The 24,810-nt window shown below is 39.7% G+C and overlaps 1 protein-coding gene across 1 annotated transcript in view; it reads left to right on the forward strand.

Annotated features, from left to right (window-relative positions):
- Positions 1 to 24,810, forward strand: part of LOC125898312 (replication protein A 70 kDa DNA-binding subunit-like) — a 55,292-nt gene that overhangs the window by 7,808 nt on the left and 22,674 nt on the right. Inside the window, exons 7-13 of the mRNA XM_049592084.1 lie at positions 3,972 to 4,251; positions 7,483 to 7,585; positions 7,704 to 7,772; positions 11,604 to 11,796; positions 19,306 to 19,442; positions 20,013 to 20,161; positions 22,225 to 22,354. Of these exons, the coding sequence (XP_049448041.1) occupies positions 3,972 to 4,251; positions 7,483 to 7,585; positions 7,704 to 7,772; positions 11,604 to 11,796; positions 19,306 to 19,442; positions 20,013 to 20,161; positions 22,225 to 22,354 (1,061 nt within the window). The remainder of the gene's footprint in view (positions 1 to 3,971; positions 4,252 to 7,482; positions 7,586 to 7,703; positions 7,773 to 11,603; positions 11,797 to 19,305; positions 19,443 to 20,012; positions 20,162 to 22,224; positions 22,355 to 24,810) is intronic.

Here is a 24,810-nt window from a genome sequence, read left to right on the forward strand (position 1 = left end):
TAGCACCTTGTGGCTCTGTGGGCCGGCCCGAACTGCTCAAGTTTTCTGGCATTGTCATTTGTAAAAGAAATTTAAAAGCTGATCAGTTGTTTTTGAAACAGAGGGAACTTACTATTAACTTTTCCAGTTGTCGTGGTGTTGGTTTAGCTCTGTGCTGAGTGAGAGCACCAGTAATTCAGTATAAAAAAACCCCACAGCTCACTATGTAATAGAACAAATCAGCTTGATTGATTAGACAATAGGTTCATTATTACACAACATGATTAATTATGAGGGGTCTGTGAGAAATAACCTAAGGCTTCCTCAACCATTCATGCCAGTATTTATCTACTGCCTGTTTAAAATGATCATTACCTTTTAGAATAAGTGTGACACCCTCTAAACTCTGTTGTCCACTCCAACTCAAACTAAATATTAAACAGTCACGCTTCATTAATATGGTTAAGACTAGTATTTACAAATGTATGTCTTGTGTTTTGGCTGATATTCTGATAACTAATCCTAATTATTCTTTGTCCTGTGACTGAAAGGCATAAGTACAGTAATTATGACATTAATTATTGATTGGCAGTCTTACTCTCGAAGAACAACACTGTTTCATTCATTGGCACAAACTGATGTTAACAGGGAAATGAGTAACTCTACGGGGAGATCTGTGGGGGGAGTTTTAATGTTCTCGGGCACTTTATCATTTTGGCAGCTGCTCACATGATCAGATAACAGTACTACCACTAATGTTTTTATAATTGCTGGAAGTTTTTTTTTTTGTAAGTGTTTAATTAAGTTTGTACTGCCTGATGGCAAACTGGTAGGTGCTCTACCGGTTACTCATCAGTACCAGCAAATGAGTTTGTCACCTCAACTAGGGTTCTTAATAAGTTTTGCATGTTCCCTTATGTACTTATGTCTCACAGTGTGTGGAACTTTTATACAGTCAATGAAGAACAGTATATAAATGCTGCTTTTGACATATTTGTAACTAAATAAACATAATTTATCCATATGTTAATTTAAAGGGGAACTCCACAGATTTTACACAGTTTGTTTATAGAGGAGTGTTGGTGAATATGTTTATGGCTTGAGAGGGAGCTGCATGAAATCTGAAAAAAAGTGAGTCACTTGAGTCGACGTCTGACAGTGCCGAAGACTACAAGTTTGAAAGTTAAAAAAATATATATATGTATCTGCAGTCATGAAGGTAGGATGAAGTGGCCCGCTCTTTGTCTTTGTCAGCTTTAGGCTACATTAGCCGTTACTAGTATAATAAACCAAATTCTGAAGGCCTCTGCCTACTGAGTTCATTATTTTTTTCAAATCACTTTTTTAATCCGACAACTGACAAAAATCGTTATGTACAGAGACCTTGCACCTGAGTCTGATGCGTTTTATTGTTGTATTCATTGCTAAAATTCACAATATGTGACAAAATGAAAAGACACGTTTCCTCCTTTCCTCCACTGGAGTTACCTCTCTGGCTGTCACCACTCCCTCCCTGTCTCGCATTAGGCACCATTAAGGGGGGTGGACTCCAGGGTTTTTTCGGACCTAATTGTATTGCGGAGTTTTGCACAGCGGCGACCAGATCTTTGCTCTCAAACCACAAAAAAATGTGATGGCACAACGGTCTCCTTCAGTACATTATTCTATGCTTTCTTTTGATTTTCACATTGGCTAGTCATCCTGTTTAATTTGTCTTCTGATTAAATCGGAACCGTTGAAACAAGTTGTAGGAAGCCTCTGCAAGTAATTGGTTGCTGGCAGACACTCTGTGCTGCAATAAAATGGTTAATCAGCAGTGTCATGCACTGTAGAGCCGATACACTGCTGGTTCTGCCGGCCTGAATAGAATATAATGTCTATAGCCTACTGTTGTGTATACAGCCTTTATAGACTGAGCTGAGTAGTGATGCGCAGGTCGAAGCATAACCTGCGGGACCCGCAAATGGACCTGCGGGTCAGGCAGCAGTGATCGTATGTTAAATTGGTCTGTAAATGATATTTTGACATTATTGGCTATTACTGTCATGGCATCCGAAGGTACTGATGCGTTGAGCAGGTGAGAGTTCGCGGCTGTTTTCAAAACACACTTGTGTCACGCACTCCAAAAGAAACTTGTTGAAACTTTAAATAGTAATTTATTGTACAAAACGGGGGAAACAAACGTTGACAAAAACGGTCCCATAATTCATATTAAATTCAAAAGATAACGAAAAAGCAGCTACAAGTTAGAGGGAATAGTGATAAAGTGGTAAAACTTGGCATTGATCCACAGCCTCAGACGGATGAGCTCAAGCGTGCCGTATGCACAGGCTCCGTTGGTAGGCTATACTATATTTTCACATTTTTAACAATGCAATTTAAAAGTTTTGATTTTTATTGATAACCTACATTTACCAACAACAAAAAGACTACACTTAGCACCAAAAAAAAGTAAAAAAAAAAGAAAAAGTAAATAAAAACGAGTATCGAATACCAATACCTACGAATACCTACCCATAGAAACGAATATTCGAATATCCGAATATATGGGTACAACCCTAGGCACCACAGCTGCATGATGGGGTGGAGCTGTCCGCCTTCTCTATCTCCATATTCTGTGTGCGGTCTACATCCTCCTCCTCATCATCATCATCATCATCATCATCATCATCATCATCCACCTGAATATTACTATCTGACCTGATGAAAGTGACCTGTATGAGTTATGAAATGATTCTGTGCGAGGCATTCCTCTTTCTTGTCACGGCTGTGTCCCACTGCCACATTTTCCTCACTGATTCTTGGTCAGACGTCTCTAAAGGCTTCTGACAGATGCAAAAATCGCAGAAAATTGAACGTGTTTTGAAAAGTTTAATGATGGACGAACGTTTCAGAGTCAGTGTGCAAATATGATTGATACAAGGTGAGGTCATATTTATTTTTAGACATGCAGCAACTCAGGCGAAAAAAATGGACCCTGTGCAAAGTCCTTGTGATTGAACTTTCGACAGTTGAGTTGCATTTTGGGTAATACAGGTGCCCATGGATGGATTACTCTAGGGGCCTTACTCATATTTACACATACCGACCAGCAGGAAACTCCAAATTGCCATTATATACTACTGTAAGAGATACAAACGACTATAAAGAGATGCAAAACAGTTGCACAAAGACACAAAGAGACTTACAAAGACTACGAAAAGGTGCAAAACAACCACAAGACGACATAAAATGACTATAAAGAGACTCAAAATGACCATTGAGAGACACAAACATCTACAAAATGATTACAAAGAGACAAAACCACAAGAGATAAGACACAAAACAAGAACAGAAAGAGGCTAAACAACTATACAGGCCATGTTTCTTGCTCCTATGTAAGAGAGGTGGTGGGGCCTTTTGCATGTCTTAGCCCATCGTCTCATAATCTGCCTGTGTAGTCGCCAAGTTTTGACAAGAAAGAGCAATGTGCGGAATGAAAAAGGCAGTACTTCTGTTTCTGCTGCATCAGTTTCTACACTTTATTCCAGTCTGACAGTCGAGTCTGTCGTTTACTCTTCTAATTGTTTAATTTTCTGATAAATTAGAAAAAATTGCACGAATGATTGAGTGCAGTACTAACAATTTGGTACTCTGACCTCTTCTCATAAAAAAGGATACTGCTGTACCTATACTATCATATACAATCATTTCATGACGGATTATTCTGTTAATCTTTTAATGATTTATTTTTGAGCAAATTGTCGTGGATGTCAGAAAACACTGAAAAATAAGTTTCAGAATTCTCCAGAGCTTAAGGCAACGTCTTCACATTGCTCATTTTGCTTGAGAAATCGTCCAAAAGCCAAAGAGATTTCATTTATGAATTTTTCAATGAAATGATACAGTGAAATAAATCAGTAAATTTACTAATTTTTCATTAATATGAAATTGCCATCTTGTAAAATTGGAGTACTCCTATACAGTAAGTATCTCACTTTGTTTTCCTGCAGCTTTCCCTCCTCCCCAAGGCCGAGGAAGAGGTTTTGTGGGAAAGTCGCCCATGAAGGCTTCACCAATGAACGTTTCACCCATGAAGGCTTCACCAATGACTGTTTCACCCATGAAAGCGTCGCCCACAAAGTTTTCACCCATGAAGGCTTCACCAATGAATGTTTCACCCATGAAAGGCACACCCACAAAGTTTTCACCCATGAAGGCTAGTACCAGCACTCCTCCAGGCCCTTCAACAAAAGTGACTCCTATTGCAAACCTCAACCCCTACATAAGCAAGTAAGTTTAAGTCTGTTACTCTGTTTCTTCATGTGCCTGCTTTCACATACATGTGTGGAAACTGTAAAAACATAACTTAGATTCTGTAGTAGATAGATATAAAACACAGCATCTGACTTAAATGTGTTTCCTGCTAAATTCCAAGCAAATGCTGTTTCCCCCCTCTGCTCGTTCATCAGCTAAACTATTTCCTCTCACGCTGTGACTCTACTTCCCTGTTTGCTGCCATTTCTGAGTAGCACTTTGGGGCATGTTTGGAAGTGTGTGTATATATGTGCTTGTGCATGCATTCAGTACTTTTTAAATCAATGCCCGTGTGTGTGTGTGTGTGTGTGTGTGTGTGTGTGTGTGTGTGTGTGTGTGTGTGTGTGCGGGTTTGTCCGTGTGCATGTTAGTCAGCCCATCTGCATGGAAATGAAATGAAATGACCGATCTTGCCTCAGAAACGGACACTTTAATGGCAGGTACTGCTGGGTCTTTATGGTCTGCTGCTGAGGTTTTGATTCTGTTATTTGGCCTGGTGGGGATTTGGCCAGCCTCGTTTTTTCTCCCCCCCTTCATTCCCTCTCACAATTTCTTTACCCCCTCCAGGGTTCAATTTTACTCCAGTTTTTTTTTTCCCTCTCGCTTCTTATCGTTTCATTTGGCTTAAGTCTCTGTCTCTGACCTTAAAGTTGGCCACAAAAAGACAAGTGCATGGTACAGCAAGATGTAGTTGTCCAGATTGGAGTGAAGGTACCCTGTCAACTCTCTCCCCATGTATGGGCTCTGATAACGTGGCCCTGTTTGAAATTGCAAGCTGTAAAGATAACTGTGCCTCTAGGTGTTGTAATAAACTGATGACTGTTCTAACTTTGAAGTTGGGGAGTACCTACAGTGAGTAAAACAGATGACTTCAGCAGCTGTGGTTCTTGTACGTATGTTTGCGTGAAATGGAAATTGTGGCTGTGTGTGACACAAAGTGTTACATACAGTAGATTATATAGGGATGCTGCTGTGTATGTTCACATGGTCTTTCATGGGCGTTTGCATGGCTGTCTCATCCCATTCTGCTGGTGTTAAGTAATAGCATCTAGAGCAGACTATAATTGGCTTTTGGCTGCCATAAACCTTGGTGTAGCAGTCTTATCCATACTGAGCAGGGAATGGGGTTCACTCTGGGCCAGCAGCTGCTCTCGTGATAGGGGATTTAATTGCAGGCAAAGTTATGGTATGAATATCCTCCACTGCACAATTATCAACGCAGTCAAAAAGCTCACTGCTGCATAAACTGCCAAGCTTGGCTGGCTGTTGTTAAAAACAGAACAAGAAGCACATTTTAAATGCATCCAGGAGTTGGCAGATGTACAACACCTAGTTCACTCTTTGAAAAGAAAGTTGCTGGATGTTTTTTTTGTCTTTCATGGAACTTTAAAAAGACTGAAAAGACACTCATCCAATTTCCTTGGGAATTGTTCTTTTGCGCAGTTGTGTTTCACGTTGGTGACTGATGTGAGCTGAGTTGGGATGCTCATTAACAAAAAAAGGAAGCTTTTCTAAAGTGTCTCTGCAGCATTCTTTTCTGTTTGTGCTGACCTTTATACTGTAACTCTTTTAGTTAAGTTGCACATAACTGTTTTGGTCAAAACTTTTGTGTAATTACTTTTTTAACAAAGGGTTTATGTTGTTGTTGATGTTAAGTGTTCTGTGTGTATTCACATTAAAGAAACTGGTTGATGGAAATAGAAAATGAAAACATGATGGAAGACATTCAAGTAAAACATTTGTAAAGCTTAGATTTAGGTCAGTGGGTATGTTTTTTATGTCAGCAAATTAGTACTCTAATATTTTAAGGTCAATTTTAATGAAGTGTTTTTTAAAATTTAAAGCACTGGGATGTTTTCCTCCAAATCACTTGAAGCATATTGTGCAGTCAAAGGTCCAGTGTGTAGGATTTAGGGGCATCTGTTGGCAGAAATTATATAAAATACTCGATGTTTTCATTATTTTATAATCACCTGAAAATACAAATGGTTGTCTTTACATTTCCTAGAATGAACCATTCATATCCACATGTGGCATGGGTTCACCATATTGTTCTGCAGTAGCCCAGAACAGACGAATAAAAAACTCACTGACTCCAGACAGTGCCATTTGTGTTTTTGCATTCACCACCGTAGTTCTCCTACACGCTAAGCACACTGGATATGTTTCAGTTCTGCAAACTTACCACTAAATGCCACTGAAGCCCCGTTTCCACCAAACACTTTCAGTATGGGACCAAAAGTAACCTTTCATGGTACATAGTACCAAAACCCTAGCATTTCCACTGCAAACAGTACTCTTAAATGTGGGTGGGGTTGTTGTCACTCACTGCTCTGACAAACACTTACTGTATTTCCTCATTACCGGTGACACAGATGGAAGTCTGCGCCTCGTTTATTGTCTAAGAATAGTGGGTTTGTGCATTAAGTCCTTTTCAGGCAAGCTCAGGGGTTTAGTGTTGGCGAAGCCCACAGGAACGACACTCTGCAACACTTTTTTTTTTTTTTTTTTTTTTTTTTTTTTTTGTGATTTAGAAAACATGCCGCTCACATAACTCATAATTTTGAACACTTAAAATCCACTCATTACTAAAAGCATATGTCATATAAAAACTAAAGTAATGGTCCAAGATGCTAAAGTGAAATTTAAGGTGTGTTGATTGATTCATGTCTTCAACTCATTGAGTAACATTACAAGTTAATATTGCACCTTAAATGTTGCCGGCAGTTGGCCCAGTGAATGAAGTTATTTTTTTTCCAACTCCAGCTGCTGTGAGAGGCAACAAAACATCCTTTCATTTTATAGTTACAGTCTACTAATAAAACTTTCTACAATGAACAGCAGTTACATGAGCCTCAAACCAGCCACAACTCAGCCCTGAACAGAGTGACCGTCCTCTACTGACCAATCAACGGACTGCAGTGTTCACAGCTCCACCTTTTAGTACCAGATCTGTGTGCTAGGTAACCCAACAGAGGGGGGACCAAAAATGGGGACAGTACATAACGGTTCCATTGGTACCATCCACAACTTTTCACAGTGGAAACGGAAAGCAAAACGTACCGAACTGAACTGTACCATACTGCTCGATGGAAACAGAGCTTAAATCCTACACACTGGACCTTTTAGCTGTTGTTGTTTTTTTAAACATATACTTTGTAAGTACTGATTCCTTATCACAAGTGCCTACTCTGTGTTTATCCCTAGGTGGACTATCAAAGCCCGAGTCACCAACAAGTCCAATATCCGCAACTGGAGTAACTCTAGAGGAGAGGGCAAGCTCTTCTCTTTTGAGATAGTGGATGAGAGTGTGAGTAGAGGAGTCGAGAGGCCTGAATATCTGCATGTCAAACATATGTCACACATGGCTGTTTTTGGTCTTATCCATGAAACGAATTGCTGTTTAATGGAAATGTGCTGGTCAACAGGGAGAAATCAGGATCACAGCCTTCAATAACGAAGTGGACAAGTTTTTCTCTCTAGTGGAGCAAGGCAAGGTGAGCAGATCCCACTCACCCATATCTGTCCTCACTTGAAGTGATAAGAGCTTCTCAGAAACTTGACTTAGAAATTTTGACGTTTGCACATATTTCACATCAACAGCAGCTTTGGATGCTGCAAGAATATGTTTGTACTCACATTGTTTCAAAAGGAGCTTCCAGACGTTGAAGCCGATTCATTTCTTCGATGAAACTGACAACAGAAAGACAATATCTAGAGGCAATAAAAAAAAAATCACCAACTAGTTGCAGAGTAAGCTTCAGTCTCAGCTTTCCATTTTGTATGCACATAACACCTCAAACAAATGTATCATAGGTAAAATAGTGCCTAATAAACCCCTCTGCAAAATCCTCTCATGCCTGCAGGAGTTCCAGCCAATGAATGAGCCGGAGGCAAGTATTAGAGGATTTTGTAGAAGGGATTTATGAAGTCTTATTTCACTGAAATATATATGTTTGAGACATATTGAGAATTTGGGTGGATATATGAAGCAGCGTATATGCTTTTGAGAACAGTGTGAGAGAACTTCTCAAATTTGATGTGTTAATATAGTTTTGCTGTTATTTTAAAGGTATACTATGCAGGATTCACGCTTGTTTGGTGTTTCACCTCGTTATATTTGTGTTTTTGCAGCGCTGTGTCTCTTGGATGCCTGCTGCTTATGGTCTGGCAACTGGCTGCTGCCCTGACCCCACCTAAGAGCTGTGGGGGTACAATTCCGTAAATGTCCTGAGAATAGAAAATAAGAAAATACAGGCAGAGGGCAGCGCCTCTGCAGAAAATACTCCCCTACACACTTCCAGTGGGTCATAAGTGATGATTGAGAGGGATTACTTCTGTGTGAGTCTGCATTGTTTTTCAGAAAAATCCTGCATAGTATATCTTTAAAGTTATCTTCATTGTATCAGAAATGGCTCCCAGTCTTACAGGCTGTGTTCTCCATGGAGGATTCGCTTTAAAGTTTACTGGCATAAGTAATTGATACAGAGATTATCATTTTCATGGGTCACTGTAATCACTTCTCCTCTCCATACTGGGAGACAAGCAATTACTAGTAGCAACTACACTCAAAGAAATGGGGAGAAAAAATGCAGTCGAAAGTTTGGTCAAAGTGGATATAAGGGTTCAGTAATTTGCCTACTGAAGTAGGTATCTTCATCCTGGTAGTCTCATGCAGGTTTTCAGGGTTTCTGCAGGTTCTTAAAAGGCATTGAAATCACAAAAATAAAGCCTTAAGTAGTATTAAAATGTCTTAAATCAGTCTTTCAGAAGTCTTTAAAATGCCGAGACATTGGAAATATAATTTATGATTATTTTTTTCTGACGTTGCATTGCAAAATCAATCTCAAAATAAATTGCAACATCTTTTGTTTTTTTAAATAATGATTTACCCAGTTACCTCACATTGAAGTCATGCCGATCAAGATGGTGGAACCAACAACACCAATATGTATTTTGTTTCCAGCTGGAATGCTCAGAGCAGAGGTTTCACCGTCTGATAGCTAGTTGTTATTCTTCTCTGGACAACATGAGGAAGTGCAAATTCAACAAAAAATTGGCCATTTAACCAAGATTTTGTGGCATTGCTGAAACTGGTACAATGCAATGCTCATGAGGCTCAGTATATTTTATGCATGAAGTTTTTCAAACTTGGCATGAGGGGAATCAAGGCAGTTAAATCCTATATGCAGAGTAAGAGACACAATCACCAAGAAAACTCACAAACAGACACCAGGTATTTCCCAGTTCTGTTCTACCCACGTCTCTGCCACATCTCCACCCCCATCACCGATACCAGCGCCAGGGTTAGCGGCAGCAAATCTCTGAACAACATTCAGGTGAACGCCTACACAGAAAGCAGAGGTACTGTGTTTTCTAAACATGGTGACAAAACACCAATCATACAAGGCAAATGATGGAGTAGGAGACCTTTTCCTCGCAATGTTCCCGGACTCTGAAATTGGATGAAAGTCAGGTTTTATGTTACAGTAAACATTTTGGCAAAATCATCCCTAACTCTTAAGTAATTGAGGTTGGTTCAAGTTTTTTCTTTCTTCAGCATTTGTTATTGTAGAATTGGTCTTGGTCATTTGGGGTGGAATTGAAAAAGTTTAAAAAGTAGTAAATCCAATTTGCCTGAAGTTTTAGGAACCCTGGTTTAATGCCAGCGTTGTTCCTGGCAATAAATACCAGGGTGTATCCCTCAAGTGTGACTCAGTGTGGAGGCATTGTCCGAGGAAACAGAGAATTTTATTCTAAAAAGACTGTAAATTTAGAATATGTAAGCTTCATATTAACTTTGGCTTAGATTTACGACACAGTTTTTTATAGAACAAGGACACTGGATTTTGTCACCCCTCTCAAAGTGTAGTCACAGCACAATGGGATCTCTTCAGAGCAGGTCTCGAGAGGAGGAATGATTACAGCAACCATTAACTCTCGGAATATACCTCAGCATATGCGTTTTCCAAACCTATCTTTAAGGTATTGCAACATTTATCATGTAGAGTAAAACCAGATTTGAATTCAGTCAAACACTACTACATATGAATCTTTTTGCTGTACCAGTTGGTCTGAAAGAATCTTGGAGGTAGCATTCATTAATAGGATCATCTTTCATCCAGAGGGTCCCGATTCAAGACCTTGTGTCAGCAACCATCTGCTCTACTGTCCTTTAGTGAGAATGCCCACCAGCTCCAGCTGCTGTTACATAACTGGCAGTGATGCTGGCCTCTGACCTTGCTGGAGGCCTTCGAATCAAACTGAATTTTACCCAAGAATTAAAGCTTATACAGTAGGATCCTTAAAATGATTTTGAATGTGAGGAACAAGTCATATTCAAGAATTCAACAATGCTGCCTCTCAAGTGAAACTTGTGAGTTCAGTTTTGCTATATTCAGGTGGGGGTTAAAAGATTCATAATTGTAGACAGTGAGAGATGTTGACAGTTTTTCCTGGAAAGTGAGACTTAGCACCAGTCTCAGGCTGTTGTTTATGCAAGCGAAAAACCATGTGTTGTTTGTGCTTAAATGGGTGATGCAAGGTCCGAACACCCACACCATGCCCTTTGCATGTTCCTGCATACCTATGCAATTGCAGACAGGTAGAACACATGTTAAAGCTCTTGCTCAACTCGGCCTGGCCCACAGAGCTTAATAACTCAATTAACCCTGGCCATCATTTTGCTCGTCACACTGGCTCAGGTATCAGCCACTGGCAGTGACTCCCAACACAGCCCCAGATCCAATTTGTGCCCTCTGCCCCCCAAAGATAAATAAAGGAATGAATCTGTCTTCCATTCGTGATCTGAGTATTGACAGAACAGTGAGTGGGTGTGAGTGGCTCTGAGCGGCCAGAATGCTTATCACATTAGTTTTTCATGTTCGTATCAGTGTGTGGGGTAAATCAGAGAGAGAGGGAGGAAGGAAAGGAAAGAGAATAAGCCACAGAGACAAACTCAGAGGCAGAGAGAGAGAGGGAATATTGGAGTGTTGGGAGAGTAAATGAAGAAGTGTGCCTCGCATATTGAGTTTAAATTGTGCTGTTTAGCAGACTCGCTCTCAGCTGCTACTAATTTTCTGGTGAATTAGAGAAGTGATGGGCCTGATATGACACCACATCTTAGTTGGACCTGAAGGTTTTTCCTTTTTTATTGAGAGCTTTTGGTGTAACAGAAGCTGTATTGTATTAATAATTTCCTTTGCAGGATCAATAAAGTGGTCGCTCAATCTGATCGGTCATAGTTGCTTCAAATTCACAGGAAATAACCAGTATGATTAGGTCTAATTTTATAATGCCAGCTCACCTTGCTCACCCACTCTCTGCAGGTGTACTACATCACTAAGGGTACGCTGAAGGCGGCCAACAAACAGTACACCACACTGAAGAACGACTACGAGATGACCCTACACGCTCAGTCATCCATCGTGCCGTGTGATGACACTCAGGGTGTCCCCACGGTGCACTGTGACTTTGTGCCCATCGCAGAGCTGGAGAACAGAGACAAGGATGCCATCCTTGGTAAGAGAAGAGTTTCATCAGTAAGACTTTATCTGTAAATTTCTATGATTTTAGTCCATAAAGGAACAATTTAACAGTGAGAGAGCTTTATGCTAGGGCCACATCACCTAACTTTACCTGTGTATGACCGGTACCTGCTGAACTGCTGCAACTTGCATGTGTGTGGTGTTCACACAGACAGCACTGCTGCCTGCCAGTCCCGTCTCTCAACATTGATTTTGCCTTTGATAATGACAATCAGCATTTTAGAATAAATGCCTTGTGTTAACAAATAATGGGAGGGCTTTTCCACCACAGGGCTTTTAATTTGAAACCAAAACAAGTGTTGTGTTAAAAATAAGTATTTATATTTTTTGGATAGTGAGAGTGGCCTACAACAAAAAATAGCAAAAATGCACATAACATCCAAATGGATTCACAGACTTGCACAAGATTTTATGGAAAGATTGTTCATGAGCCAAAGGACATGTCATGTAACTCATGAACCAGTTGTAGTAGGGAGGCCTCACTGGGCTCGTGATAAGTGTTTGTGTGAATGCATGCACATGGGGATGCATGCATGTACATGGCTGCAGCTAATGTGAATTCATGCTGGTTTTATATCTGTGAGATATTCTACAGAAAGAGACATTGTAACTGTGGTGAAAGGTGTACTGTTGATGGTATGACGTCAATGGGACTATCAACAGAACTGGTCGCATCACAGGGAAAAAAAAGAGTCAACACTCTGAATCTCTAGATGAGCTCCTACTTATACAGGCAGTGTGACCTGGGCGTAAGTGCTGTGGCTCAAGTTTTTTTTTTTTTTAGCCTCACAAGGCCAGACTACATCTCACAAGCTCATTTTTTGTAATCAAGGCTTCAAAACATTGATAATCAACTGATTAAGATAGGTATGTGTCACACTCAATCAGCAATCTGTGATGAGGGCTCAGATGATGACATGACTCATTCCCTCAACACTTTGTGAACAACTATAGAAACAAGGTGTTAAAAATAGAAAATTAAGTGTGATTCAGCAACTCTGTGGTCTTTTTATTAGCTAGAAATTCATTCAGGTATTGATTTTTTTTGGATAGTTGAGGAGAGATTTGACCACATTCCTGAATGGCTGCCATCTAGTACATCTATTTTGAAAAATCAGAGGCAAAAACCAACAGCAGCCCAGAGATGGTGCGTCAGTCCAATCAGGTGAAGAAAAGGATGTGATAAAGAGAACTGTCGATAATCTTTTGTACTACAGCTGACTTGGACCCATGTCCCTGCAAAGAAAAGCCTTGCCAGAACACATTGAGCCTCATACAAGAACGTGTTCATATTTTTAGCTTAAACCTCTTTTACTTTGTTCAATGACGTTTGCTTGAATGAATGTTCCAAGTCAGATCCACCAAACTCTCTCAATTGAACAAACTTGTTATGAATTGCTTATTTCAGCTTGATGAATGCCACCTGGTTGTGAGAACACACATATATGTGAGATTTTTAGCATTTACATCATCGACACCCCTCAATTTGCCATATAAGGCTGCCTGTTATGTTAGTTTGTTGTTAATTTTCATTCACAAATATGTTACCATAGAGTAAAACAAAGAATTTCACACAGTGGACCTTCAGGTCCTGATATCAGAAATCAGCAGATGATGAAGTCCAGCAGTGTCAGCAGTGGTGTTAGAGGACCCGCAACTGTTAGAAATATTAATTAGTACAGCTGTCAGCGATCTGTCATCAGAGTAGTGCAGCACTGTGACAGAAATGCAGAGCGACTGGTTTGAGATGAAGGTAAATGCTAAAAAAAAATGTCTTTCTAAAGCAAAGTGGTCCTTGACTTAAATGAAAGGTGGTCATGGAAATATTAGACGAGAGAATTTGGTAGTCTACACTACATTGTCGTTTGCAACAAAGGAATATACTCTGCCTACATAAAGACCCCGAACCAGCTGTCAGAGTGAGTATTGAAATGTACAAGTTTATGTGCCGAAATATGTCTTTAAAAGATTTTTAAAAATTTCTCAGTGAATTTGCAGCCATGGTTTGCATTAAGCTTGACATAGTTATATGTATTTTTTATTTTAATTTTTGTTAAATTCAGTATCCTGGTTAAACTTCAAACTTATTCAGATGGCTGCAGACTATCTGTACATGACTCATATGCAGTGTTGGGGAGTATCCAGTAACGTTTAACAGAGTTATGTAATTAAATCACAAAATACGTAATTGTAATAAGTTACAGATACTGAGAAAAAATACTAATAAAGCGTTGATGATTTTCAAGAAAGGTATATTTCTTGTTGATAAAAATGCTTATATGTAGAATATAACATTCATGCTTTGCATATTTTTACAGATCAGAATGCATTCTTTTAGCATATTTGGCTACTTGGGTCTCAAGAATCACTGGTTTATGCCATGTAAGATCGAATCTGAATGAATGCGTCTTATATGAGGCCCACTGAGTAACCAAAAAGTGGACTTGTGAGGTTACGACATGTTAGTTTCCACCAGTAATAGAACACGTGGGTTATCAGCTGGATCATCTCTCAAACTGCTCAACCCAGATAATTACAAGTTGTAGATATAGATGGAAAAAAAATTGAGCTAATAGACAGACATGTGCCAATCAGTTACGTACCAGGTGTCCTGAAATAATACATTATGACAGGGTCAGAGGAGAGGTTAATTCAGGCATACGGTAAAGAAGAGAGATAAAAAGAGGATAATGCTCATCGCACTGTTTTTATGGAGGTTAGTTGCAGTGCCTGCCCTCTCTGTCTGAGAGCAATGTCTTATCTCTGTGACAGGTAAATTGGGATGGTCCACGTTGAGATTGGGGTTGAAATTAGTGATTCAATAGTGCGCTTTAGGCAGTCTGCTCAATATTATTAGTAAAATGATGCACAGGTTTGACAGTGATGTTTCTGTAAATTTTAAAAGCTTCTGCTAGTCTGTATGCAAAGTGAAGGGTGAGGACATGACATTGCATGTTAGAGTTTTGACCCCTTCAGTCGTTTTTATTACTTATAAGGAAGGATGGGCATTATTTGAAAGTTTTCAATACTAGTGTTGATTCATAACCTGACTTTCAGAACCAATATTTTTTTTTCAGTAACTTCCTTTTAAGAAATCCAAAAACTGTTTTTCACCAAACCCTTTGTTTCATTCAACAACAGAGGCTAAAACAGGAAGCCATTCAAGAACTTAAACTTCAACAAAATATATAAAAACTTTGATTTTTCCTTCACATTAAAAGATTTTGGCATCTAGGGTGCTGGCTTAGAAGTTTGTGCCAAATGCCTTTTGTTGTTTTTTACCCTTGCCCCTCATTTCCGAGTGCCCTTCTGCCCCCTGGAACAGAATTACAAGGGGTGATGGCTGAAATCTTCCCCTATGAAATGGGACAACCCTTTAAGACCATCATACGTCTGTTATCATCTCTTTGATGGCGTTTATGTAAACAGATGCAATTATGGCAATAATGGTATTATCACAATGACATTTTCCATTTATCTGATGGAGATAGAAAAGCATGGACGCTCACAGTTAATTCACATTTTAAATTTTACATTATCAATCGATCAAAAAAACAAACAAAAAACAAAACAAAGAACACTGCTTCAATACCAGGCCAAAGCTAATGTTGGCAGCCCGTGCTACCAACATCAGTGGCAGTCTGCACTCATATTAAAGGATTGGTAACAAGCACAGCAACTTACTTGCTGGTCATTAGTTAAATTTGGGGTGTCACATGCCATCAAAGGAGGAGAATGTGACATGGAAATACAAAATGTCAAATTGCAGGACTGTCATGCACGAACCAACAATATCAGTGTAACATTAGCTAGTTAGCTGGTCAGCATACTACTGTACGAATGATTTTTTGTTATGGTTATAAAGAAAAAGACCATGATACACTGAAACAATATTAAACTAAGATAATACGATGGTTATCATAATTTTTAAATCTTTAATAATGAAGAAAATACTTCTGTAGGTTTCATTAGCTGCTTGTGCGGCCATCTTGCCAATAATTTCTCATAACATTAGGTTTGAAATGTGTCTCTGAAAAAAAGCTCTGTTTGGAGGGCATTGTTGCACTTACACTCACCCTACCTCTTCATCCAAATAAGAAACAACACTGTACCCTTGGAAGTAAATGCACGAAACAGAGGTGTAAGGGCTAAGTGATGTAGGCAAGGGATGTTTTGGGATAGAGCCTTGTTGTTGTCATTTAACTTACAATGTTAAAACCGAGTGCATATATAGGTCTGGTTCTGCGAGACTAGTTTCATGCAGCAACTGAGATTTTGTAAAAGATGGCATGCAGGATGCATGTTACTGTCTAAAAGAAGAAGCCAATGGAGGAATGTAAGGAGCGTAGCTATTTAAAGGGCAATTTTGTGTGCCCTTCTCACAACACCCATCAGCACAGGTGCATGTGATCTTTGTACTTGTGATCACACACCCAGCTGTGATTTTGCATTGCACAATAGTGCAGTGTACTGCTTAGTGTCAGTTGAGCATACAGCAACTGCTTAACCACAGCACAAGAAGGGCTATTCATTATTTGAAGTGTTGGACACTCCATATAAGAGAAGAAATTGATGGTCATAAAGAAGTGATAACAACATTCTCTACCCTAGTGAGTGGAAGATTCATGTAGATTTACATTCACAGCAGTAATATTGCATGATTACATTAGTGTATACTATGAGCAATGCAAGCCAGCACAGCAACACACAAAGAGTTTAGAGATGCACTGAGCGGTTTACCTGGAGGAGTGTGTTTGTGTTGGTCGCAGAGGGGCAGCGTTACATGTCCTGTGTGTCATCTGTTGTCTCTCCATTCTCTCTCTATCCACTACCGCTCTCCTTGCTCCTTTGTTAAATAGGGGATTATAACATGGTAATGAGAACTGTCAGCCTGTTCCTGCGGTGATAATGGAGTTCAGAGGTGGATGACATCGTCTCAATCATAATGGAATTAAGACGGGCTGAAAGAGCACAGACAGAGAGCAAGAGAGGAACGGGAGAAGAGGAGGGAGAGGGAGAGTTTAGAGAAAGGTTAGCAGACAGGAGGATGAAGCTCAGAGAATGACTGGTTTGAAAAATCTATATTATAATTCTGTCCAGTCGTTTTATTAAACGCATGGGCACTCCTTCTAACACCATGAGATGATGGGCAGAAAAGGAACCAACTTAAGTGTTATCCTTATAATGCCATTTAAGGTGCCCTGTGTAGTTCTCGGCCACTGGGAGTGCTGTGGAGCAATGTTTTTAAAGTGGTTTTTGCTTTGCTTGTGCCGTGCTCACACATACAAAGGACACACAAAACACATCTGTTGCCTGTTTCACGCCACTCCTCTTATCATGCAGCTCGGCAGCCCTCCAACGGGTCATTACACTAGGACTGTGTGAAGAATAAATACAATTTGTTAAAAAAAAATATTGAAATAAATACCTTATTGCCCCAGAGGCAGTGCAGCACAGCAGATCAACCTTCTTGATGTTTTTAGATTTCACATTAAAATAAATCAATCAGATCAATGAATCCTGTTGTTTAAACCATCCAGTTAAAAGATTCAGTGCCAGTAATTACAGCCTATACGCTTCAAAACCCTGCATAACTAACTGCATTATCATTTGGGAAAACTCAATACACACAAAGTGAAGCTGGCAACAACCAGAGATGAAGTCTGTTTAGAAGGTAAAAAACAGATCTGCCCCACCTATGAGACACGTCGCATCTGTGCCCCATATATTTCTGCTGAAAGATTATGGTCTTGAAAATAGGAACATTAACAATGCAACTTTTTAAAAAACACTTTGCAAATGTATTATTATTAAGGAAATGTATCCAGCACATTTGTCAAGTCCCAAAGATATACACAATGCATTCTGGTAAATTACACTAAATGCAAAGATGACTGTGTTTGTTTACAAGAAAACTCCAGAGCGCACCAAGTTATTTATCAAGTAAAAATGACAAACCTCAGCTGCTTTCAGCTTCTTAAATGCTGCTCTTCTCTTATTTCACATGAATGACAATGTGTTGTTAGATTCTTTTATGAGGAAAAAAAAGAGGGACGTCGTTGTTTTTTATGCTTCTGTGTCAGCGATGTGTTTGAGGGTTGTCCGTCAGTCCATCTCATTCTTGTGAACATGATATCTCCATCTATCGCCTTAAGGGAATTTATTTGAATTTGGCACAAACATTCATTTGGACTCAGTGATGAACTGATTACATTTTGGCAGTCAAAGGTCAAGGTTACTTTGACCTTGCATCCATCTCATTCTCGTGAATGCGGTATCTGCAAAACACCTTTAGGTAATTTTTTTCAAATTTAACACAAACGTCCACCTGGACTGAAGAATAAACTAATTACAATTTGGTGGACAAAGGTCAAGGTCAGTGTGACCTCACAAAACAGGTTTTTGGCCATAACACAAGAATAATTTATGAATTATGAATTAATTATGACAAAACCTCACACAAACGTCTAACAGGATAAAATAATGAAGTAGTGAAAATTTACACCCAAAGGGTCAAAGGTCAAATTCATTGTGACATAAAGTTCAGCAAAAACACTTTTCTTGTCATTACTAAATATCTTAGGAACAAAAGGGGAGACATTTGGTCAGATGCTGAACTGGTGACACTAATCTTGGGTGTCCACCTTGAAACTGGGCTGATTGTGTGGATCATCTGTGCTACCGGGGGAAAGATGTGTGTTAAGCAGCCATGTTTTCACAGACATGAATATAAACTGTATAAACTCAGAGGCATACAACCGCGGGGCAGAAATTCTCGTTACATTTAATAAACTAAGTTTAATCGCTGAATGAAAATTGTACGCACAGTCTGTTCATGTAACCTTATATCATAGCAGTAAAATGCATTCATCCTGTTTTTATTTTTTACACAATTTCTTGATTTAATCTTTTACTTCCTTGTTTTCTGTAACCTTGTGATAGCACTATTTCTTGTACATAAGCGCTTCCTCAATTAATTTGACTTGTTCTGATTTAGTTTTTAATATTAGTCACGGCAGGCCTGACTTTGCACCTTGTTGGAGCTGTGCAGCAACTGCTCTTCAGTGCAATAATCCTGAATGAAGTTTTTAGGCCTTGAGCATGACAGCAAACATGAATGAGAAATGAGTGTGTTTGTTGTGATTTGGAGTGTGGGCCTGGGTGTTAGCCAGCCTGTTATGACATTTTATGCTCTTCTAAATAATACATCCATGCATTTATGTCAGTCTGCTCTGACTTGGCAATATCAGAGGGCTGTCAGCTCTCCACTGTGTCGAGTCTTCACAGATGTGATACCACTTTATATTATGTAGAATATATCCAGTGGGCATTTTTATACTTTACACCATGTGGAGACATTTCAAAAGGCTCTCTTCACATACCGCACTATTCCTCTTTCCTACCTCAATGTGAGTATATTTGTGTACCTGTATTTATGAGCTATCTATAGATGGAGAAGTAAAATAACTCTCTGTGCTTGTAGATGTGATTGGAGTGTGTAAGAGCGCAGAGGATGTATCCCGTATCACCACTAAGACCAACAGAGAAGTCTCCAAGAGGGCCCTCGACTTAATAGACACAACTGGCAAAGTGGTGACAGTCACACTGTGGGGAGAGGAGGTAATAACTATAATCTCTCTCCCTCTCTTCTCCTCTTTCTCTCTTCATGCTCTCTGTCTGTATCCAGGGATGGATTTGCGATTTAACATAAAAACATGTTGAGCAGGCTGTAATTAATCTTGTGTTTATAAAGGTGCCCATCCGTCTATGTGTGTAACATATGTCTGTGTGTGCTCTTGCATACAGAGCTGTTTGATTGGGTTTTCTGGGCTGTAAAATTTGGATGGGTCAAATCATTCTTGTGACCTTCAGGAGTGTTTTGGACCAGAGTCCCTGATTTGAGACGGAAGACTAAATAACTCTCCAATGTGCATGAAATGGCACTATTCTTCTCTAAGCTCATTCAATCTGCAAGAGCTAATCCCTCCTCTTTGCCAAAATCCAAAAATGACTTTCAAATTAACTTGTAGGTTGTCCAATTATAAAAGCAAACTACACCACGTATTACTTTCTGGCTGCAGAAACAGACTGAACATATGAGAGACAATAACATGACTGCTTTTGCCGTCTCTTCTTCTCTATCATTGTCTCCTCAATTACTGTCTTTGACACAGTTTGTTCTTTCCCCAGGCGGAGAAGTTTGACGGCTCTGGGCAGCCTGTGGTGGCCATCAAAGGAGCTCGCTTGTCTGATTTCGGGGGCGTCTCTCTCTCTGCGTTGTTCAGTTCAACAGTCATGGTCAACCCAGACTTACCGGAGGCTTTCAGTCTGCGGGCCTGGTGAGTCACACTGGTGTGCACACATACACTGGCGTGCACATGCACATTCATAAACACATACAGAATTCTGCACTACAGGGACATCCAATCACTTTGTCACAAGCATCGCACGACACGTTATGTGTTAACAGACGAATAAATCACCCTATAAATAGAGAAATTGTACCCTCTTGTTGCTGTTATGAATATAAATATAATGTAACTTAAACACAGGGCATGCTCACACACACACACACACACACACGCGCGCACGCACGAACAAACCTAAGTGCAAAGCCCTAATGATCACGTGCCAGGAGACTGGTGGCATGTGCCTCATCAGTCCCAGCGGGACTCTAGACAGGATGTAGACAGGAATGGAATGGATGGAGGGAATAACAAAAAAAGCAGAGCACGGGTATTTCTGGATTCCAGCTCTGAACTGTTACTGTACGTGCACAGAAAGACGGGGACACGGTGAGCCGCATCAAACTGGATTCTTATTAGCAGTTCCTGTGGAGGGATTTTAAATAATGACTCATTCACTCATTAAGGCTGTTCCCAAGTCTGGCCACCGCTGAAATATAAATGTGTTTTTTATTTTCTCTTTTTTTTCTTGTGTGTGTGTGTGTGTGTGTGTGTGTGTGTGTGTGTGTGTGTACATATCAATGCTTCAGTGTGTATGTGATTGCTTGAGTTACACTGAAAGCTATTCTTAGGCAGAAAACTGCATCAAACAGTGCACTCATTGCTTCAGAGTGCGACTACAGTAAATAAAAGTTTGGGTTTGTTGGTACCTGTGGGCATTATTCTGCTCACTCCTTCTGTCAGTAATGTGTGGTTTGTGGATTTGACTAACTGCTCCATGAACAAAAGCCATTTTTGTGTGTGTGTGTTGCATTAGTAAAAACAGATACTTGTGTGTTTGTGTCTGTTAGAGAGAAAGGAGGCAGAGGCTCCATTGCTCCAGCTTTAATCTTGGTCTTATTAGTCTCTGGTCAATACACATCGCATCCTGACATTCAAAGGGCTAAATAACTAAAGAAAAAACAGCGCTCCTCCTTCTTTTCATTCCTCCTTCCATTCTTCTCTAATCCCTGACTTTTCCCCCTCATCTCTGCTGCTGTTTGGTCCTCTCTCCTGTTTACACGCTGACAGCGGTGAAGGAATGACAATGAATGTTATTCAAGGAGCAGACCGAGTGTTTTCCACTCCTTTTTAACATGAAGATCTACAAAGACAAAGAGTATCTGTCTGACTCTAGTTCCTGTGGCGATGTGGTGCTTTGTGGGATTGTTTTGACCAGACTTGCTTGCATAATTGAAGGAAACTGATGAATTTGGATGATGCCTTGATTAGACTGCTCTGCTTGGCTAGAATACAGAGCAGGAGTCACGCTGCTGCATTAAGATTTTAAAGGGAATATTAAAAAGGTAGATAAATGAATAGATGGAGTGGGTACACAAAACGAAAAGACAGGCAAGGTTTGTTTTTCTTTTTGCCTCAGCAAAGGAACGGTGTGTATGGACAAACATGTTTGCAGATATGAAAAGCTGATTGAAGTATGAATGTATTTGTTTGTGATAGACAGCCGTATGTCAGATGAAATAGATGGCAGGATACAGATGCAGTGGCTGTAAATCAGTTAGGGGATTAAGGGAGTAATTCAGTCATGGCTGAAGGCAGTTTCTATAGATAACAGCAGATACAGTGTAGCGTCTCCTTCACAGGAAAAAACTCAAAGGCTGTTAATGTAACACATTGTATACATGTAAACAAACACACACAGACTCACTTGCTTTCACGCCCTCTTTGTTCACATACAGATAGACACTCTCTGGGACCTGTTCACAGATGACTAGTATCGATGGTGTATCTTCTGTTGTTTAATTACCTTGCATTCTCGAACACGCTCTGTTTGTATTTATTTATTGGAAAACAAACCCTCCTTTTTTTCTTTTTGCCTCTCTACATTCTAAATAATGCATTTCAAATGTATGTGTGTTTGTTTTGAGTTTACAGGGGTGCTTATGCATACATTTATTTGTACCTATGTGCTGTGTGTTTTAATGTCCATGCTGTAGGTACGACCAGGGAGGTTTTGCGCTCGCCAGCCAATCCCTGACAGAGACGAGGTCGGTGGGCAGCGGAGCAAAGACAAATTGGAAAACACTGAGCGACATTAAGAATGAAAACATGGGACATGGAGAGAAGGTGCAGTGCATACACACATACATAAACCCTCTGACCAGAATTTAAACACACTGTGACAGACAGAAAAGTGACAATTTAAAGGGTTGGGTCACCCAAGTGAGTGTTTGTATCCATCTGTGTGCAGCTAATCTTGCAAACTACTGGACCAGTCAGCCTAAGAATTTGTGTACATGTCTATGACTGCATGCTCTCGGATTTCTTGGTTTTGCTGTGGTTCACAATTGCTGAAAATCTTGTTTCATTTACTGTTGTATACCGTCATTGACTGCTGACTCTTCACCCCTCTTCACCGGCCAGTTAGGGTCACAAGTTTTTCAGAAATAGCCTTGGCTAAAAACAACAAGCCTTACCTAGTCTGTTGCAGACTACATTTTGGCATTCGTTGTGGCTCAAAAACTGGAGTCTACACAAGATCTTCATCATTTTTTAACCAGAGCATCTGCAAATTAAATCCATACCTGAGATAAATAAATCGCCATTTACCCTGGCCACCATCTTGATTATAAGGAAGCCGTGAGGGCCAATATTACTGGGAGCAGCTGCGCCATGTACTGGCTGCGACCAGGTTTTGTTCAGTCATTCACACAGCATCACACCACACCAGGAGTGCAGAGCGCTTTACCTGTCTGATTTATTAGACTTGTGGATTTTGTTAATTTGGTCATTTTTCCTCATATTTGTGCTTCTACCCTGAGTAAGTGAGAAGACTTACTTTGTTCATCTGTTTTAGTTGTGTTTATAGTTGTTATTTCCTACGTTGAAGTCCAGTTGTGAACAATATGGGTCAAAGATCTATGGCAGTGTTGTACCTACTAAAAATACATTTATCCTCATATCATATTTTCTGAAATGAGCTGCGGTGCATCTGCTAGAATTGCTGGAATTACAAGAATTGTCTAGAGTGGCCGTGATCAGCTCAGGCACCTGGAACACGGCGGCCTGATGGAGATTTGCACTCTACTGAGTGCACTTTTCTAATTTAGTCTGTAAAATACCAGTAAATCTTTTTTTTTTTTTTTTAAATACCTGTAACAGTTTTTATTCAAGCTCAGTGTGTCACCTTCAGATATCTAATTTTTCCCAACAAGCTGTCCAACACCAAAAGATATTCAGTTTGCAAATAATTGGATATAACAAGAGAATGTTTGGAACTTTTGCTTCAAAAGTAATTGCAGATTAATTTAATCAATTAATCCATCTAGCCCTACAATGAAATTATGACTAAACCTGTCCTTAAGCCAGATGTAGTTTTTATTAATGAAGTTGGAATGCACACTTTGTTTGTTCTTTATTAAAACACTCTGAAAGAACTTAAAATAATAATAAAGACAACTAAGAGGAAGGAATTGCAGGCAATGAAGATGTAAACTAAGGTCTTTATTTCACTGAAGAAGTTGCATTTACAGTATTTTTGTTTCATTGGCTTTGGTTGTAGATTCAGGCCCCTGCACGATTCAGTGTAGTCCACAATAAAGGGCCAGAATGTACCATAATGAAAGCCATAAACAAGTGCGATACTTACAATTCAACTTGTTTTTTATTTGGCTGTGTAGGTTTAGTTTTAAATTGGTGTACTCTTTTGCAATTGAGTCTCAGAACTGGGAATCTACAGCAGATCGGGTGGAAATGAATCCATGAGGTGTGTAATGGCAGAAAGTAAATATAGTTATTTGTGTTGCAGTTTTAGTTGGATCTCTAAGCCGGTTCTCTCTGAAAACTTTGGCTGGAAGCAGATTGATATGTGAGTCAGAAAATCCCTCTCTCAGTCGGGCAGCTGGCTGCTGTTTGAAGACGAATGAAAGAAGCCTCTGCAGATGACGTAACATGAGCATAGCTACAGTACCACAGAGTTTGATAGCAGAAAATCTTTCAACGTTGTAAGACAAGCGCAGTAAACACAGGGTTTTGGTGTCAGTCCCTGAGAATCAAATCACTGTTTTGCACCAAAGTTTTGCAGTCACACAGGGACAAATCCATCATGTTGATGGACTTAGACGTCAAGAGTGCGACTCAAGCATTTTCTTGGCATATTTCACTTACTTGCTCCTACTATGACTGATGCTTTCTATAGCTGCACATATGGTTTAACCCACAGCTGAATTCAATTGGATTCCTTTTGGAAAAATGTAGGAAATCACAAAGTAGAAAGTGACATAAGGTGCGCTGAAAACAATCACTGCTACTAAACATTACAGGGTCATAGCACATAACAGTTAAATGGTTTTTGGCCTCTTATTTAAGACTATCAGAGAATATTTTCTGTGAACAGACATGGATTTAGTCAGTCTCATTTGAATGTAAGCGTTTAACCAAACACAAATCCACAGTCAGTCTTCCATTCATTGTAAATAGAGCAGCTCTAGGCTGTGCCTTTCTATGACTTCATGGATTAGAGTCATGGTTCTCTTGTTTTAGCTGTGGGAGGGAGATAGTAATGCTCACATATTAGCAGCGCT

This window comes from Epinephelus fuscoguttatus, linkage group LG12, assembly GCF_011397635.1.
Source record: "Epinephelus fuscoguttatus linkage group LG12, E.fuscoguttatus.final_Chr_v1".
Lineage (NCBI taxonomy): Eukaryota > Metazoa > Chordata > Actinopteri > Perciformes > Serranidae > Epinephelus > Epinephelus fuscoguttatus.